Source organism: Gymnoscopelus braueri, assembly GCF_963280865.1.
Source record: "Gymnoscopelus braueri genome assembly, chromosome: 7".
NCBI classification, from domain to species: domain Eukaryota; kingdom Metazoa; phylum Chordata; class Actinopteri; order Myctophiformes; family Myctophidae; genus Gymnoscopelus; species Gymnoscopelus braueri.
The window spans coordinates 49,331,340-49,351,400 of record NC_137608.1 but is presented as its reverse complement, the minus strand read 5'-3'; the positions used below and the strand labels follow the sequence as shown (position 1 = coordinate 49,351,400).

At 40.9% G+C, this 20,061-nt stretch overlaps 1 protein-coding gene across 1 annotated transcript; it reads right to left on the bottom strand.

Annotated features, from left to right (window-relative positions):
• Positions 1-1,189: 1,189 nt before the first annotated feature.
• LOC308088476 (endosomal/lysosomal proton channel TMEM175-like) lies at positions 1,190-13,411 on the bottom strand. The gene is made up of 11 exons (XM_080432938.1): positions 13,197-13,411; positions 11,405-11,569; positions 10,111-10,149; positions 9,913-10,010; positions 9,742-9,793; positions 8,224-8,259; positions 7,111-7,194; positions 5,709-5,873; positions 4,407-4,485; positions 3,900-4,035; positions 1,190-3,673 (listed from the first exon to the last, which is right to left on the bottom strand). Exons 1-11 carry the CDS (start codon positions 13,278-13,280, stop codon positions 2,992-2,994), a joined length of 1,620 nt encoding a protein of 539 aa, XP_080289064.1. The 5' UTR covers positions 13,281-13,411; the 3' UTR covers positions 1,190-2,991.
• Positions 13,412-20,061: the final 6,650 nt, after the last annotated feature.

The following is a 20,061-nucleotide window of genomic DNA, read 5'->3' as shown; positions in this document are numbered from 1 at the left end:
TGGGAGAATGATTTCAAAAGTGGAATCACTTTATATATTTCAAATTGTATCATTTATTTCTAAATATTTTATTGGAGGAACATGTCAGACATGTCCCCTCCTTCTCCCCTGGGATCTGGGCCCCTGATCATGAATGGTTTGAAGTTCAGATGTTAGATATTGGCTTTAATTTGCTTGGTTTGAATGGAATGTCACAATATCAATAAAGGAATGAGAAAACATAATTGTCCCTCATGTTCTCTTACATTTCACTGCATGTTGTTTGTCAATTTCAGCCAATCAAGAGAGAGTGCCCATGCATCAGCTGTTTAATGTGTATGTGCATTTGTTTAGTTAAGAGCTGGAGACACAATTGGAGACTCCTGTTACTGAACAAACACTCTATAGCTATGATTACTATCACAATATAGAGCTATTTAACACTGTTACTGAACAAACACTCTATAGTAATGATTACTATCACAATATAGAGCTATTTAACACTGTTACTGAACAAACACTCTATAGTAATGATTACTATCACAAAATAGAGCTATTTAACACTGTTACTGAACAAACACTCTATAGTAATGATTACTATCACAATATAGAGCTATTTAACACTGTTACTGAACAAACACTCTATAGTAATGATTACTATCACAATATAGAGCTATTTAACACTGTTACTGAACAAACACTCTATAGTAATGATTACTATCACAATATAGAGCTATTTAACACTGTTACTGAACAAACACTCTATAGTAATGATTACCATCGGGCGTTATGGTGAAATTGGTGACCTGCTGAAATATGTGACCATCTTGTGAACGCAAATCACTGCCGTTTGTTTATTAACAGTTAAACCTAGTATACTCTGTTGATAAACGAAGTCAACAAGATGGTCACATATTTCAGCAGGTCACCAATCTAACACTAACACAGCCATGCTGGAGGATGGAGGAGGCAGCAAGTTGAGCATTGGGATCTGGCTTTTGAACGGACCCTCACAGCGCCATCTACTGGACCATGTATGTACGTTATGCCATAGTAGGCCTACTTTCTACATACAAAAATAGTGATCATTCAAAGGAAATCACACAGATTTCAGTTCATAATTAAACAATTTTCAAGTTTAATATCTCAAGTCTCTTTCAAAACTGAGTAGATATACAAATATTAAAGGAACATACAGTCATTTAGCAGAACTACATACAAACAACCTACCTACAAAAATAAATAAAGGTTTAAAAGGGGTGGCATTACACACAAACATTTTTGAATCACACACTGACTCCAATATTTAAATTGCTTTTTAAAAGAAAAGGCGCAACGAACACAACACATTGATTAGATATGGCCTGCACATCTGACATTTGAACCTGTAACTAAACAAAGTTCACTCTTCTATCATCATGTCATAATCAAACATAACAGTAACTGGACGGAGTGTCTATGCATCTTCAGTTTGTGTTCAATATCAAAGTTATTCCTACAAATCACACACATTTTAAGAGATTCTCATTCATCGTTCTACAGACAAATCTATACAACACCCCACTGAGGAGAGTCCTCAATGCTTCATTGTCCTTCTAGCCCATCACTCACCCAGTTTACTACATAACCACAGTTTCAAATACCCTCCATCTACAGCAGGGGTTCCCAAAGTTGGGGTCGCGACCCCACTTGGGGTTGCGGGACACTGACGGTGGGGTCGCGAATTTATTTTGGGTCATTAAAAATTAATGAAAATTGAAATTCAACAGAATGGATGAAATACAATCTAAAAATGATTACACATGGTACATTTTACCATTTTAATACATCGCAAATGCGCACCGAACGTGCGAGTCAATGGCCGCATTATTTTGGGGTCGCGTGCTGAAAAGTTTGGGAACCCATGATCTACAGTACACTCAATTCCACCTCCTGCTACTCCAAAGTCATTGCACTTTCCCACTGTTCTAACCCTCAATGTCCAGTGGGGGGGTTTGACTCTACATCAGACTGTGGCCAGGGGTCGATCACTCCCTGCTATGTCAAAGCCAAAAATGGAAGAATCCATCTCCAACTGCATTATCATTTCTCTACTGTTGAACTTTACCCTTCTACATCCAATTGGCACTTTAAAATATTATGGCCATCCACAAGCAGCAAACTAATGGGGTCCAAGCACAGAATAGAAGATGTTAAAGAGGAAGGTGATGAATTAGATAAAGATGAAGTTTCCAACACCTGTATTAAAGACAGCTTCCAACTATTACAATTATACAGACATTAATTTAAGGCCAAATATTCCAACAGCTTCGTTAAAAATACCTGGTTGGGTGATGTTTGGACAAACTGACATTGATTTCAAGCCAAATGTTCACAGAGCCCATGGTCCATGTATTTGGAACCGAAATTGCTATTGTGTGATTTCAAAGTAATTTTACACAGGGTATGTTTCAGGTACTTACATTTTTGTGATGATTGGCCCAATTTATGTACTGATCCACGCCCTCAAAACTAAAGATATCAACACGTTGTATGTCAGTTTTTATAAGCTTGATCCAATAATACTGTTCAGGAGGAGTCTGTCTCTCTCCTTTCGCCTCACCTCAGTGTTACCTACTGTACACACCTGTCTCCACTCCCTCATCAGTCCTGCAGTATCTACTCACCTGCTGTCACTTCCCTCGTTTGTTTGCCCCAACGGTACAAGACGGGACTCCTTCGGCTCATTCTCTACAAGTTCTTCATGTCACAATGTTTCAGTTTTGCCTCCCTTGCCATTTCTTTTTTTGTGTGCTTTTCCTTAAACGGCACAGTACTTAAGATTTTAAATTGAAACTTATCGTGTTCGATTATTTTGTAATGGGTCCTCACATCAGATTTAAGGTACCACTCACCTGAATCTAAATAAATAGGATCAATCCAACCCCACATTCCCCCTTAAGGCCATGCATATTTGCAATGCCCATTTCCAGTAACAAACATTTCACTTTCCAATGGCCACTTCCTTCAAAGCTAAGTGACTAGTGCATTAAAGGGCAATCTAGGGTCTTCCTCCTCCTCCTCCTCCTCCTCTAAAACCGACTGAACATCTGGTCTATCAGGACAGAACATTAACCGCAAAAGCGCCAAGGCAACACGTACCAACAACCTTAACACCAGAAAGGCAAATGGCACCGTGATCTCCATCAGGTGAAAGATAGATGTGCTAAATCTACTCAAAATACACGTTAGAAAAAACGTCCCGAACGCTATACTCGGATACAACGCTAGCTTCGCTAGCATAAAGGCATGCTCTGATCCACCGTATCTCACTTTTGGGTGCAGAGTGTTCCGTTCATCAAACAGTGCGACGATCCAAATGGCTAGCTGGAATATGCCCGCAAAGAAGATGATGACACAGCTGATCTGAATGGCCTCCAGCTCGTTGCGGGAGTTGCGCGGGAACTCGTGGGTTAGCTGGTAGGCTAGAGGCAAGCCTCCGACGAAGGCGAGGGAGAAGGTGTTGAGAAGGCCCATGAAACGCGTGGCTCTGGTGACGTGGAGGAAGAGGGAGTGGTGGACGAACCAGAGGAGACCGACGGTGGCGAAGGAGCCGAAGTAAGCCAGGAATTCCGGGCCGTAGGCCTGCAGAGCTGCGACCAGACTGCCGCCGTACTGCTTCTGTACCGTGTCTGCGTCGGGAATGTTGTCCTCGCTGAAGGCCCCACAGGACATGGAAACGGTGATTAGTTCAGATTTTCTTTGACACATCGATATAAAACACAAAAGAACCGCTCAAGTCGACGGACTTGATGATCCCTTGGCACATGTGGCCTGCTGTACTGAAATGTTTCAGTGAAAATAATTGATTTAAAAAAAAGGTATTTACCCTCCATTAATCCTACTGTATTATGACAACAAAATAAAGGGATTCAACAAACCAAATATCCAGGATGAGGAGTGTGGCTACGATGGCGTAAACTCCGTCACTGAAAGCCTCCACGCGCTCTTTGCTGAGGGGTTCATTGGGGTGGTACAGAAACATCTGCATGGACTCTGGAGTCTCCTCCCTTTGACCTGAAACAAACATACATTCATATTCTGTAACAAAAGAATGATCTAAGCAGAAAAGCAAACTGGAGCCTATGTTCTAATGGACCCAATGTAGTTAATATTTAGTTATAAGCTCTTTAATACTTTGCATTGGTTAAATATGTATAAATCCACAGATAGACCACTTAACTTTAACTTTCTAAATCTTTCAAAAAAAATAGCTGAGCTAGAAGAACATGCACAGGAGCTCTTAACCAGAGCGGAGTTACATGCTCCAGCTTTAGGTGACCACCTACCCACCTTCACGGAGGTCACTTATCCAGCTAAAGATCCTTATTGATAAGATACCAACTTGCTCTACTGCCCAACACTGCTTAAGATGAATCATTCCTTACCGATGGCTTTGCTGCGACACCACTTTAACGACTGTGTGATGTATGGCAAGAAGATCACAATGGCTAAGAGCACGTAGGCCTGCGAGACAAAAATGAAAACAAAGTTAATAATAATAACTTTATTTATATAGCGCCTTTCAAAAACAAGTTACAAAGTGCTTTACAATAACAACAGTTAAAAAGTACAAATCCGACATTAAATTGCATATATAGTACAACAATTCATAATCTAAGAAAAAGCTGTGCGAGTTACTAGTAGACACAACAGTTCAGGTGCTCACTGGATGCAGGAATATTAATATGTTTATGACAAGATTTTAAGAGGATATTTAATACTTCTGCCCTTATGTTATATGTAGGGCTGGCCCGACAATCCAAAACCTGCAATTCATTATAGATCCAGTGGGGGGCAACATTGCAGAGCCTAGCAGTGGATAAAAGTGTTTGAGTTTCATATGCCCATATAAAACAACAACATTTTAAATGAAAAGTAAGCCTAGTAGCTTGGAAAATGTTAAATCCACAAATTTGCAAATGAACTCTTCAGGTTGTGTGCCAAGAAGTCTAATCTGTCCACATTGTCAGGTAGAAGGGAATTCCTTCTCTTTATTGACAATATAATATCCAGCCTTCGGAAATATGCGTTCCAATGGAAGTTGCAGGGATGCAAAGACAGTGTTTCACTGCCACTGGTAGTTACGGGTACCGTACTGTTTGGCTTCCACCACGCAAGCTGGCTGAACTACTAACTACCTTGCTTAGTAGTAGTAAAAAGCCAGTCCAATTTAGGTAAGATACTGTATGCTTGACAATTGAAATTGATTTCACAATTGATGTCTTTGTGCTATTCAAAAACGGCAGATCTACAAGCTCATATGAGCTTGTAGATCTGCTATTTTTTGAAAAATCGAAATGTTTTGCAAATCTTTGAATATATACGTTTTAAAGCGAACATTTACTCCGATCTGTTCTTCTGGGGGTCCCTGGAACAACATATTTTGAGATGGGGGTCTGCGGCCAAATACATATCATTTTGGGGGTCCTTGACATGGAAAGGTTGGAGCACCACTGATATAGCAACATAAAAGTTTTTTTATATAGCCAAAGAAATCTTAAAATGACACCTGGTCTTAAAAGGTTAATAAAATATATAATGGGTCAACTTGACTTCTCCTAAACAAAAGGCAGTCAGACTGTTCTCTCAACTCGATCTATGACGAGCACGCCAGAGAACCCAGCTTGACCCGTTTCTTGTTGCAAATGAATAGACAGAAAGAGAGAAGATTTTAAAGCACCACCGACCACTTGGAAGAATATGAACGCGAAGATACTGGCGAAGAAGCACATGATGGGAACCCTCATGATGACCTTGAGGATGTGGTGCTTGTAGAAGGTCTGGTTCTCCGAGATCTGGATCTGCTCGTTCAGAAGGAACGGACGGCTGAACGCATAGACCACAATCACAGCCTGGAGACACATGAGAGAGAGAAGATAAAGCTGCACTACGTAAGATTTATGTCCTTCCCGCAATTCGAACATGCAGGTCTCCAGCACGGAAAACACAATTTCTGTCACAGAGAATGCCTGCTTGGGGAGGGTGGGATGTTGCGCTTCATGCTTCAGGCAATACTACTTTTCAGCTAGTAGTGGTCCTATGCGACCATAGGGTTTAAATTTCCTTGTGTCTAAATCTCCAACCTCCTCATCGTGTACCTGATGAAGACCTGATGGGCGAAACTTAGTACCTCCAATACAAGGGAGCATTTAGAGTGGTGTGTGGATAATTATTTATTTTCCTGATCTTCAGTATTCTTCATCCTGCACCCGTGTTTGTTTTGGATGTGCATGCATTGCTCTGGAGTGTATCTGTTAGTACTTGAGCTCAAGTAGCAGAGGCAGGGTGAGCTCAAGTGTTCCTTTATTTTGATTCGAAATAAAGGAGAATCATGGCAAACAAATGGAATGGAAATCTTGTATGTCCAAAAATGTTACTTTTCAGGAAATGGAATAAAGAACCCGTGTTCCAATGGATCCAATGGATCCTTTAGCCATTGGTTAAATAATTATAAAAAAACACTGACAGACTTAACCACTTTCACAAATGTTCTAAAATATTTTGAGGGACACTCTTATACAACGAAGTAGGGCATTAATTTGCAAAACAAAAACAAACCTAAAAAAGTTTAAATATGGAGATACAAGCTTTCTGCCCGGCATCAACAATATGTTAGTGAATACACACATTTTAAATTAGATTTAATCAAAGCAGGCCTTCTCTGCTACACATGACACATACTAACTGTAGGGAAAAAATCATCCATTGGTCATCAATGCTGAGTGTGTAGAGAGGCTGTCTGGGAATTGGAAGATCGGTTTGACCCTCGGCTCGCCCAATGTACCGTATGTGTCAAAGTGTCCCTGAGCAAGACACTTAAAACAGCCCCCTCCCCCCCCCCCAACCCCCATGCGCGCATGAAAGTCACCTGAGCAGCTATCTGCTGGGTGAAACTGTAAAAGCAATGTATCCTCCCTCAGGGCCAAGAAAATACTCCCCTTTCCCTATTTAATCAGAGGAACTATAGGAACTAGGGGAAATAGGCAAAACAACTGCAATACAACTATTAAAACTAAATAAAAATCACAGGCATTTCCTCGTGGTTTTGATTCCTCTCTGTTCATTTTGCACAGCAGACTCCTTCCTTACCTGAATTAAACCTATCACCATGACACACGCACAGAACAACAGAATCCCCAAGATGTTGTTAGGGAAGGTTGCCATGAGGCTGAACTGCAGAGGAAAGAAAAAGACAACCTTGTTACGAGTGTGGAAAAACAACACCAGAGTCCACGCTTTCTGTTCTGTTGTGAACAAGAGAATCAACCGGCTTTATGTTTCATTCTGAACCCTGTTTAACCCATTAAAACCGGGAATGCATCTGTGTAACCACTCTGTCTTTGGCTATTCAAAAATAGCAGATCTACAAGCTTGTAGATCTATTTTGTTTTTATCGTGAGCATTTTTGCAAATCTTTGAATATATATACCTTAAATTCGGACTATAAGCCGCGACTTTTTTCCCATTTTTCGACCCTGCGGCTTATATAACGGTGCGGCTTATCTATGGATTTTTACAGCTAACGGCCACTAGGGGACCTCCTAAATCTATGGATTTTACACCCGCGGCTTATAGTCCAGTGCGGCTTATACATGTACAAATCATTCAATTTAGCTGCTGCGGCTTATATTCAGGTGCGGCTTATAGTGCGAAAATTACGGTATACTGTGAGATGGGGGTCCACGGCCAAATATATATCATTTTGGGGGTCCTTGACATGAAAATACGTCATGAAAAAAAAATCTCGAATTTTTTTTTTTTTGGGGGGGAAAAACATGTTCAGAACCCAAGATATGATGATTTGAAGATTTACTGCTCCATTCACTTCTTGTTTAACTTTTTACTGAAAAAGGCTGTATCTCGGCTCCTAAGCACTTTTTTTTTTACAATTAATTTTGGTTGTGGCACTCAGAACCAAAATTCCATAAATAAGCATGGCATTGAAAGAGTTAATGGGTTAAACAATATGAGCCAGATGAGGAAACTGTGTAAAAAGCAAGTGTGAAGGAGGCATGGTCATGGACATTCAATGTTTAGTCACATGCAACTACAACTACTAAAGCTATTTAACCAAACAGGTTGACTGAGTGAGAACACACTCTTGCAGCAGTGTATAATGATGTACCCTTTCATAGACCCACCACAGCTGCCTAACATTATTACAATGCCTGTGAGCAGCACTTTCAGTCGACTTATACTCACTGTGTAAGGTAGAAACGTTATTAACATCATGCAGGCCTGAAACAGAACCGAGAGCAGAACTTAAAATTAGAACAGAGGGAACCTTTTCACCAGAGAAAAACAGACATTACTATTTTATCCACCCTCTACTACCATTCAAGGCATGACATAACTCTAACGTACATTTGGCTCATATTAGTTACTAGAGGTTCGGCCCTCATACCTACGTCGCACCGCCGATCCGACCCATTGTAACCACCTGTCTGTGTCCCTTTTATACCCATATGGAGATATGCCCATACACTGTATATTGACATGCCCATATATGGGCGTATTGGTTGGATCGGTGGTTCTGGACAACTGGATATTCATATATGCCCAATTGCCCATATATGGACATATCGGTCGGATCGGCGGTTCTGGACAACCGCATATCCGGTAGGCACCACACTATCTCCAGTCCTTGCAGATGTGCGAGCCGAGTTTGAAGTTGGTCGGTCCCATATTATGTGCACATGACCATATTGTGTGCATAGCAGTCGGATCTGTGGCTCTGGACAACTGGATCTCCATATATGCCTATATATGGGCATATCGGGTTTGTTTATGGTCATGTCTGAGTCAGAGTGACGTGGCTGTGGTCCGCCGGCCGGCCGGCCAGCCAGCCGATCCTCCCTTAAGCCAATTTTAATATATAGGATATTAACTATTTGTAAAGTAATAACATTTTAGGTGCAGCCAGTAAGTGATATTTTTGGGCGGTGAAACCGCCCCTATAAGTGAGGTTTGGATATTTGTACAACAAATCCTGCGCTGTGATTGGCCAAAAATGTACCCCGCCTAACCCTGCACCGTGATTGGCCAATCACAGTCTATTCAGGACTGTGATTGGCCAGTGTCACATGACACATGTGCATAGCCCTATATAAGAAACCATAACTTTAAAAAAAACATAAGTTTTTTTTTTTTAAGTTATGGTTTCTTCCATCATAAAGAGTGTTTCAATAAATGTATTTATTTTTTGTACATGATTGGTAGACTCCATTCAGTATTGTGATTAGCTAGCAGTGAAGTGTGTGATTTTTTTGTTAAAATAAGTGTTAAAGAGCTCTATATTGTGATAGTAATCATTGCTAGTGTTTGTTCAGTAACAGGGTCTAGCCATCTCTCCAGCTTTTTAGTAAAAAATGTAAATACATTTTCATGTCGGGATAACAATTTTATCCAATCAGGATAGAGAACTTATACTGGATAGTATACAAGATGAACAAGTGAAATTGGAAGTGATTACACAAAGACATTAGCAGACAAAATTGGAACTGGAACACTAAAGTGTAGCTGATAAATGGGCACACTCTCTTGATTGGATGATATTGGCAACCCCCCCGAACATTAACTTTCTGTTTATTGAAGAGCTGGAGAGACCCCCTGTTACTGAACAAACACTATAATTATAGCTTCAAATGTATAATGAAAAACATTTTGTTTCAACCAAAACATAATAACACCACCTTAAAGTCACGGCTGTTTGACACTTACGAGGTTCAGAAGTGCAAGACTATCGTCAATTCGTTCAATGACTTGAAACAATCTGTGAAAACATAAAACAGGAATGAATGAATGAATGACAAACATGTTAGAAACAAAAACACTGTTACATAAAAGATCATGTGAAACAAAACTGAAAATCTATGAAGTTATAGCATATACCTAACATGAGCAGCCCATGCCATAGTGACAATCATGAATGTCATCAAGTATACAGCGATCTTTGTTGACAGCATCAGTTGAATGCTTTCCCTTAATTCCTAACAGACAAACACACATGGATTTAGTATGTCATAGAACCTTATTATTTACAGCAATTTGTTTGTTCTGCATCAAGAGTGTGTTATACTAGCTCATTACCTCGTTATCTGCAATCTTGGTATGTGCAACAGGTAATATCTAAAAATAAAATAAAAAAAAGTTAGGTAAGTGTAACAGGTGGAAAATTTGTGTTGTTAAACTGGGGGGAGGGGTTCGGGATGCATCATCCAAATGCATATCATTATATTATACATTTAATTAGCAATTTGTGTTTTTCTTTTTTCTTTTCATTATTTTTATCCCACGATTTTTGTAACCCATTTTTCCCCCAGTGCCCATGCCTAAGCTGTTATCCTGGCGGCTACTCTCCCTCTGCCAGTCAGGGGAGAGACAGAGACCCGAACTGAGCTCATGCTTCCTTCAATGCATGAGGAGTGAGCAGGCCGCTTCTTATCACCTAGCCTCGGAAACCCATGCCTTTTTTACTTATCACCTGACAGGGAGGAGTTTCCCCGGTAGGACGTAGCGCGTGGAAGGAACACGTTATTCCAACCAGTTCCTTTCCCCTCCATCAGGCGCCCCGGCTGACCAGGGGGAGGCAGTATAGAGACCAGGATTACTGCATGTTTTTGTGAGGGTACCCTAGGGGACACGGGGAGAACATGCAAAACTCCACACAGAAAGGCCCTTTCACCAACCCCACCTGTATTATAAATCAGTGTTTATGTCCTTAACTCCTTATTGTCCTGACATAATAAATGTAACGTTTGTAATGTCTTCCTTACCATGACAGTAGCTATAATAGTAATGTGGTGTTGTAATGCAGTCCTACCATGACAGTAGCTATACTAGATCATAATAATGTGTTGTAATGCAGTCCTACCATGACAGTAGCTATAATAGATCATAATAATGAGTTGTAATGCAGTCCTACCATGACAGTAGCTATAATAGATCATAATAATGTGTTGTAATGCAGTCCTACCATGACAGTAGCTATAATAGATCATAATAATGAGTTGTAATGCAGTCCTACCATGACAGTAGCTATAATAGATCATATTAATGTGTTGTAATGCAGTCCTACCATGACAGTAGCTATAATAGATCATAATAATGAGTTGTAATGCAGTCCTACCATGACAGTAGCTATAATAGATCATAATAATGTGTTGTAATGCAGTCCTACCATGACAGTAGCTATAATAGATCATAATAATGAGTTGTAATGCAGTCCTACCATGACAGTAGCTATAATAGATCATATTAATGTGTTGTAATGCAGTCCTACCATGACAGTAGCTATAATAGATCATAATAATGAGTTGTAATGCAGTCCTACCATGACAGTAGCTATAATAGATCATAATAATGTGTTGTAATGCAGTCCTACCATGACAGTAGCTATAATAGAGATGAGTGCGTCGCTGTAGGCCAGCAGTCTGTGAGAGGACTGAGTGCTGCTGTGTCCAGCAGGCGCTGCATGATGATGATGATGGTCCATCATCATGATGATGTTCCTCCTCTGCTTCTCCATGTCCTCCTCCTCCTGGTAGGCCTGTCACAGTTATTAGATCTTTGATATTTGCATAATCGCAATTATTGTTTACAAAGCCATAAAAGGCAAACAGAAATGTATTTTTAAAATTCTTATTCCAATGTTCCAAGCCAAATAAACAATTAAATCGTTATAATCTCCAATTATTTACATGGCAATTAATCTATTATGACATGATGATGGTGGTGCCAGCCCTACATCCTTCAGAGCGTTAGTGAGTTCCCTCTAACGCCCTGGAAGACCCAGGGCTCTGCGCTTGTACAAGGAATCCCACTGCCCTGCGAGTGCTCAAGAGTAGTGAAAATAAACAAAACCATTTCGCTACTTACCGAAACAAAGGCTGTTTTGTGTTTATTCTCGGCGGTGGGAAGCCTCTCAACACCCCACCTACTCTGTAAAATACACTTTTTGGGCAGAAAATAAAATATGTCAGCTAGACGGAAATTATTTTTATTTACTCCACTGCGCCCTCTACAGATCTGGAGGATTTGAACTTACCATTAACTAAAATCTGTAGAGGGCACTGTGGAGTAAATAAATATAATTTCCGTCTCGCTGACATATTTTTTTTCTGCCCAAAAAGTGTATTTTACAGAGTAGGTGGGGTGCTGAGAGGCTTCCCACCTCCGAGAATAGACTTTCAACAACACAAAACAGCCTTTGTTTCGGTGTGTAGCCAAATGGTTTTGTTTATTTTCACTACTCTTGAGCGCTCGCAGGGCAGTGGAATTCCTTGTACAAGCGCAGAGCCCTGGGTCTTCCAGGGCGTTAGAGGGAACTCACTAACGCTCTGAACCAGGGCTAGGTCCACAACAACCACATAATCTTATACATAGATATTATCATATTATCTAATAATATGCCATGATAATGGTGGTGCTGGTGCCAGGCTGACAGCCCCACAACAACCACATTAATCTAGCCTTAGGCTTTAAGCATTGGATCAAGACTATCATAGATGTATCTTATCGAGTCTGTCTTTTACTTTCGTGTCTAGTCTTGGCCCGCACCCCCCCCCCCCCCCCTGTGCGTTCTGCACTTTCACCAGTAAAGCCCGTACTACTCCGTATATGCACAGAACAAATATATAAGGTGCTTACCCGGTTGCCCCAAATGTTAAGTCACGCTTCGGAGTCTTTGTGCAATGTATTAGTCCGTATTTCTCAATAAAGAAGTGTTTTAATCCCGCCTGTGGCCGAACGCCATCCCCCCCTGGTTTACTTCCTGTTTACAGTGAGTGTAATTCCGGCTTTCACCGGATGCGCCCCGTCACCACCGCACATTGAGAAATACAGGGAACTTCCGACAGAATCCGACACAGACGGGATTAAAACACAAAGCTATTGAAAAATACGGACTAATACATTGCACAAAGACTCCGAAACACGACTTAACATTTGGGCCAACCGGGTAAGCACCTTATATCTTTTTTTTGTACATGTACGGAGTAGTACGGGCTTTACTGGTGAAAGTGCAGGACGCACTGGGGGGTGCTAGCCAAGACTAATATCGTAGATATAAAAATGTAAAAATCAATAAAATACATCTCTGGTAGTCTTGATCCAAGGCTAACATGAATCTATTATGTCGTGATGATGGTGGTGCCAGGCTGCCAGCCCTACTGTACCTCCTGGTCCACAACAACCACATCATCTTCATGCTGTTCAACCACCTCACTGTCCTCATGCAGCTGGTTCTGGTTCTCCCCCATGACGGAGGACACGCACGACCCCGTGGACGGGTAGGACGAGGACGGATAGGACGGACACGCGGACGGACACGGCTTGCACGCCGTGGGGTCGTGTAATGTAGTGTGTGTCTGATGTTATGTCTCTCCACTTGTTTGCAAACACACACTGAAGTCAGCTGACTGAAGAAACCCGGAAGCACCGTCCGGGACGTTTTCCCCTGCCTGCGCATGCGCACGAGCAGGGAGGCTTTCCCAGCTAGAATTGTGAGTACTTGGTAATAGATCTATCAATTAGATTGATATTAGATACCTTATAAAATACGAGGTGTTAGGACATAATAATAATAATAATAATGATGATAATAATAATAATAATAATAATAATAATAATAATAATAATAATAATAATAACAACAATAACAATCACAATAACAATAATAATAATAATAATGATAATACTAATAATAATAATAATAATAATAATAATAATAATAATAATGATAAAAACAACCATACCTATTCTTGGACCCCTATTATTTCTTATTTCCATCAATGACCTGGCTGCTGTATCATCGATTCTGTTTGCTGATGATATGTACGAATTAGTACTTCACCCTGTCTGACCTGGTTTCGAACCTGGAATGAAGCGTGAATTTAGACCTAGCTGGCTTAGCTATAAATTATTATTTCACTCTTATATGGATTGTTTTGCAAGTAGGATGTACAGTAGCAACATCACTAGCAAGTAGCAAGCAACAGTTCCATGACATAATATTTACTGAAACATGTGTCACATACACAGTGGCGCCATCTTTACAGCCTTCGCCAGCCTCCAGGATGGTGTAGGCCTTGGGGTTGAAGTTGCCACCGAGGGGCTTATCTTTTTTTTTCCATTCCATTTGAGCTGCAAGCGAGAGACAAGGACATAATTATCAGATAGATAGAATGATTGAAAAGGTACAGTAGATTATTTACCTAATATACCTGTAGTATATTCATCACTTAATAGTTAACTGAAGCTCTGTACTGTTTAAACATAGTTACAGAGTGAAAAACCAGGTAATTTTCAGGAAATTCCATGTCATCAAGTGTTATTTACCATTATTCTGTAAATGCAGTCTTAAACTTCTTATAGGCCTTGGTTTACTGATGGAAAACTAAGGCCCAAACAAGGTAATTTTCAAATAAGGTCATTTCCAGGAAATTCCATCTCATCAAGGTCTCATCAATTATTTAGTTTGTCCTGCCCATGGACACTGAAGTGGATGTACCTGCATTATCTTGTCAGTAAGCTTCTCCTTTACAGAAATCCCCCACCACCGTCTGTTCACAGTCAGTAACTTACAGTATAGTAGAAGCCCTAGGAGGGGTCCACGCGCACCCTCTTATTTTTTTTTCTAGTTTGGATTTTTGGCATCCATAGGACCTCTAATATAGGGATTTTGATGATCCCAAGAAAAAAAGTGGTCCAAAGTGTGTTTTTTTCAATGTTTTATAACCCCTATGAGACCTGCAGGATTGCTGGCTGGAACGCCGGCGAGACTATCTTTCGGAGACTGTGGCACGCTCAAATTTAGACGTAGCCCAAAGATAGAGATACCATTTGATTCTAGACAACCTCAGGTTTCCAATGGGACCAACCTTGTCATGCTACCTTGTCGGGAAGGGGGCTAAATACCTAATGATTCAAAGTTTGACAACATTTTGGTGAGGGGAAAAACGGCCATCACCATTTTCCAAATGGTCCCTTGAGCTGTCACCTCGATATAAGTGAATTAAAATGGGTTACATAGATACCTACAAGCCTCCCCTGAACAGAAATGCCACATTTATGCCTATCTCATGCAGTTTTGGGCAAGAACCATGCAGTTTTTTGCATGCAGTACAAATATGTAATTTACGCCTATTGTTAAAAGGAGACCACTTTACTGTATCTAGAGACCGCTGTACTGTATCTAGACCACTGTACTGCATCTATAGCTGCATGAGACCACTGCACTACATCTAGAGACCGCTGTACTGTATCTAGACCACTGTACTGCATCTATAGCTGCATGAGACCACTGCACTACATCTAGAGACCACTGTACTGTATCTAGACCACTGTACTGCATCTATAGCTGCATGAGACCACTGCACTACATCTAGAGACCACTGTACTGTATCTAGACCACTGTACTGCGCTATATGAGACCACTGCATCTATAGCTGCATGAGATCACATACTGCATCTTGACCACTGTACTGCATCTATAGACAACTGTGCTGAATCCATAAACTGTACTGCATATATAGACCATTGAACTGCATCTATGGACCACTGTACTGAATCTATAAACCACTGTACTGCATCTATATACCACTGTACTGTATCTATAGACCACTGCACTGTATCTATAGCTTTATGAGACCACTGTACTACATCTATAGACTACTGTATCTATAGAATGCTGTACTGTATCTATAGACTACTCTAGTGCATATGTAGACCACTGTTGTGATATGTAGACCATTGTAGTGCATCTGTAGACCACTCAAGTGCATTTGAAGCCCACTGTAGTGCATCTGTAGACCACTCTAGTGCATCTGTAGACCACTCTAGTGCATCTGTAGACCACTGTCGTGATCTGTAGCCCACTCTAGTGCCTCTGTAGACAACTGTCGTGATCTGTAGACCACTGTAGTGCCTCTGTAGCCCACTCTAGTGCATCTGTAGACCACTGTCGTGATCTGTAGACCACTCTAGTGCATCTGTAGAGCATCTGTAGACTACTCTAGTGCATCTGTAGACCACTCTAGTGCATCTGTAGACCACTCTAGTGCCTCTGTAGACCACTCTAGTGCATCTGTAGACCACTCTAGTGCCTCTGTAGACCACTCTAGTGCCTCTGTAGACCACTCTAGTGCCTCTGTAGACCACTCTAGTGCCTCTGTAGACCACTCTAGTGCATCTGTAGACCACTCTAGTGCATCTGTAGACCACTGTCGTGATCTGTAGACCACTCTAGTGCATCTGTAGACCACTGTCGTGATCTGTAGCCCACTCTAGTGCATCTGTAGCCCACTCTAGTGTATCTGTAGACCACTCTAGTGCATCTGTAGTCCACTCTAGTGCATCTGTAGCCCACTCTAGTGCATCTGTAGCCCACTCTAGTGCATCTGTAGCCCACTCTAGTGTATCTGTAGACTACTCTAGTGCATCTGTAGCCCACTCTAGTGCATCTGTAGCCCACTCTAGTGTATCTGTAGACTACTCTAGTGCATCTGTAGACCACTGTCGTGATCTGTAGACCACTCTAGTGCATCTGTAGAGCATCTGTAGACCACTCTAGTGAATTTGTAGACCATCGTAGTTTATCTGTAGCCCACTGTTGAGCATCTGACTGTAGCCCACTGTAGTGCATCTGTAGCTCACTGTAGACCGCTGTAGTGCATCTGTAGCCCACTGTAGTGCATCTGTAGACTACTGTACTTCATCTATAGACCACTGTGCTGCATCTACCGAGCCTTCGTGGTGACCCCCCCCCCCACTGGTTTATGTCCGGTTTTGTGTCCTGGTTTTGTTTTACCCTGTACTCTTTTTTTTACAGCACTTTGGGTGACCTGGTCAAGTTAAATGTGCTTTATAAATACATTGAGTGTTGAGTTGAGATGCAGTAGTGGTCTATAGATACAGTGGTCAATGTATGTGGTCTATAGATACAGTACAGTGGTCTCATGCAGCTATAGATGCAGTACAGTGGTCTCATACAGCTATAGATACAGTACAGTGGTCTCTAGATGCAGTACAGTGGTCTCATACAGCTATAGATACAGTACAGTGGTCTCTAGATGCAGTACAGTGGTCTCATACAGCTATAGATACAGTACAGTGGTCTCTAGATGCAGTACAGTGGTCTCATACAGCTATAGATACAGTAAAGTGGTCTCTAGATGCAGTACAGTGGTCTCATACAGCTATAGATACAGTACAGTGGTCTCTAGATGCAGTACAGTGGTCTCATACAGCTATAGATACAGTACAGTGATCTCATGCAGCTATAGATACAGTAAAGTGGTCTCCTTTTTACAATAGGCGGAAATTACATATTTGTACTGCATGCAAAAAACTGCATGTTCTTGCCCAAAACTGCATGAGATAGGCATAAATGTGGCATTTCTGTACAGGGGGGGCTTGTAGGTATCTATGGAACCCATTTCAATTCACTTATATCGAGGTGACAGCTCAAGGGACCATTTGGAAAATGGTGATGGCCGTTTTTCCCTCGCCAAAATGTTGTCAAACTTTGAATCATTAGGTATTTAGCCCCTTTCCCGACAAGGTAGCATGACAAGGTTGGTCCCATTGGAAACCTGAGGTTGTCTAGAATCAAATGGTATCTCTATCTTTGGGCTACGTCTAAATTTGAGCGTGCCACAGTCTCCGAAAGACAGTCTCGCCGGCGTTCCAGCCAGCAATCCTGCAGGTCTCATAGGGGTTATAAAACATTGAAAAAAACACACTTTGGACCACTTTTTTTCTTGGGATCATCAAAAACCCTATATTAGAGGTCCTATGGATGCCAAAAATCCAAACTAGAAAAAAAAATAAGAGGGTGCGCGTGGACCCCTCCTAGGGCTTCTACTAGTAATAAACATTCACACTTGGAATCATGTTCATCAACAGGAAGTAATTCTGTCCACAAGTGTACTTCCATGATCTCTTCCTTTGGTGCTGAGATAAGGCGTGCATTGACCACGGTGGTTTCGAACCCACAACCCACAATCTCTGCGGTTTACCACTCACTAGCCCATACCCGGTCGACCCAAGACACCAAGACAGACAGACAGACAGAGGTTACTCCAATTATATAGTAGGATAGTCATAATCAAAATCTGCACAGGTGAAGGTGATGGCACAGAGGTCATGGTGTATACTCATATAGAAAAGGAAAGTTATTGATGTGTTAAAGTTGTCATAACACAGAGAGGAATTTGTTTTTAGACAGCACTTAGCACAACCCACCCCACCAAAATCCTCATCCTCACCTACTGTATTGTAGGTTTGGCCGCAGGCCCACTGTCACGTTATGACCTGACAGTGGTACTGTTCTTGAATACCATTCCTTCAGAGGCTGGAGATGACAGGTATGATTAAAAAAGGCGTGGGCGGCTGGGCACCTAGGCTGGTAAAGTGTGCTCATGATGCCAAGAGTGCAGAATCACACGATTTACAAGAAGCCAGGCAGAGTTTCCAGTAAAAGTGGTGTATTACTGCATTACACTAGAGCTATGGGTCCACGCATTATTTTCATCAGTAATGAGTTGGTGCAGTTTATGGTGTCTATATGCCACTGCTTATGTATGATTATAGAGACCTGGCATTGTAAAGTCAATGCCAATGGTGGTGTAAGTGACATATGTTTGTGAAAAAAAGAAAGAAAAGAAAGTCTATATTCTGATAGTAATCATTGCTATTGTATTGAGTGTTTGTTCAGTAACAGGACTCTCCCCATCTCTCCTGTATATTTTGTGAACAGAAAATATAATGAATAAAATGTTCTGGTCGGGATACCAATCAGGAGAGAGACAGTGTCACACAAAAGTAGCAAAATAGCAGATAGGTTTATTTTTTATTTTGTAGTTGTTGGTTACACATGACCTTAACCACTTTTACTTCCACTCTTAAGTATTGAATCTCTAATTATTAAATAATAATTGGATCCATTGGAACACAGGTTCTTTAACAGTTTTGGACATGTATGCACTTAGTCTGAACATTTAGTAATTGTTCTGTGCTTATACTAGATTGTTCAGTGGTGGGGAAAGTACTTCTTTTTTTTTTACTTAAGTAAAAGTATCAAAACTGCAATGTAGAAATACTCTGGAATTCAAAATGTAAGTAAAAGTACTAAAGTATTGGTATCAAAATATACTTAAAGTACCAAAAGTAAAAATACTCATTATGCAGAATGTGCCATTTCACAATTTTAAAATGTGTAAAATATATAAAAATCTTTTGAAAATAGCCGATCTACGAGCATTTTGAGCTTGTAGATCGGCTATTTTCAAATGGCTGAAATGTAAGTGGTTAATGTATGTTTTGTAATGAAAATAATGTGTGGACCCTTAGCTCTAGTGCAGGGGTCTTCAACAGGGGGTCAGGGACCCCTAGGGAGTCCTCAGAGTACCTATGGGGTCCGCCAAATCTTTGTGTGATGGGGAACATAGCAAAAAAAAAGTGTGAGGCCTTGTGAGCTTGTAGATCGGCTATTTTCGGAGAGTTGGTGTAGAGGGAAAAAGAGCCAAAAGAGATAAAGGTCAAGTTGACTTAATATTGAGGGTTTAAAAGGTTAACTGTCTGAAAATACACATTAACATGAATCCAACATTTTAGAAAATGTCTAAACAATTAAATCAAACAAAAACATGAATTTACACAACACTGATGATAGTGCTGTCAAACAGGTCTCTGAAGCTATCTATGAAATCTATGAAAAAGTTTAATCTGAAACATAATGTCATACAATATGTGGTGGGGGGGGGTCCCTGCTTCATCTCTCTCTCTGCCAAGGGGTCCTTGGCCTGAAAAACGTTGAAGACCACTGCTCTAGTCTAGTGTAATGTGTAACAAACCAAAACAAAGGGAGACACCACCCTATGGTACTATTTAGTATTGCATGCAGCAATACACCATTTTCAATACAACCTCTTGACAGCCTCTGCCTGGCTTCTTGTAAGTCATGTGATTCTGTACTCTTGGCACCAGGAGCACACTTGACAAAGCCGGATGTTTTCAAATAATTGTAGTGGAGTAAAAGTA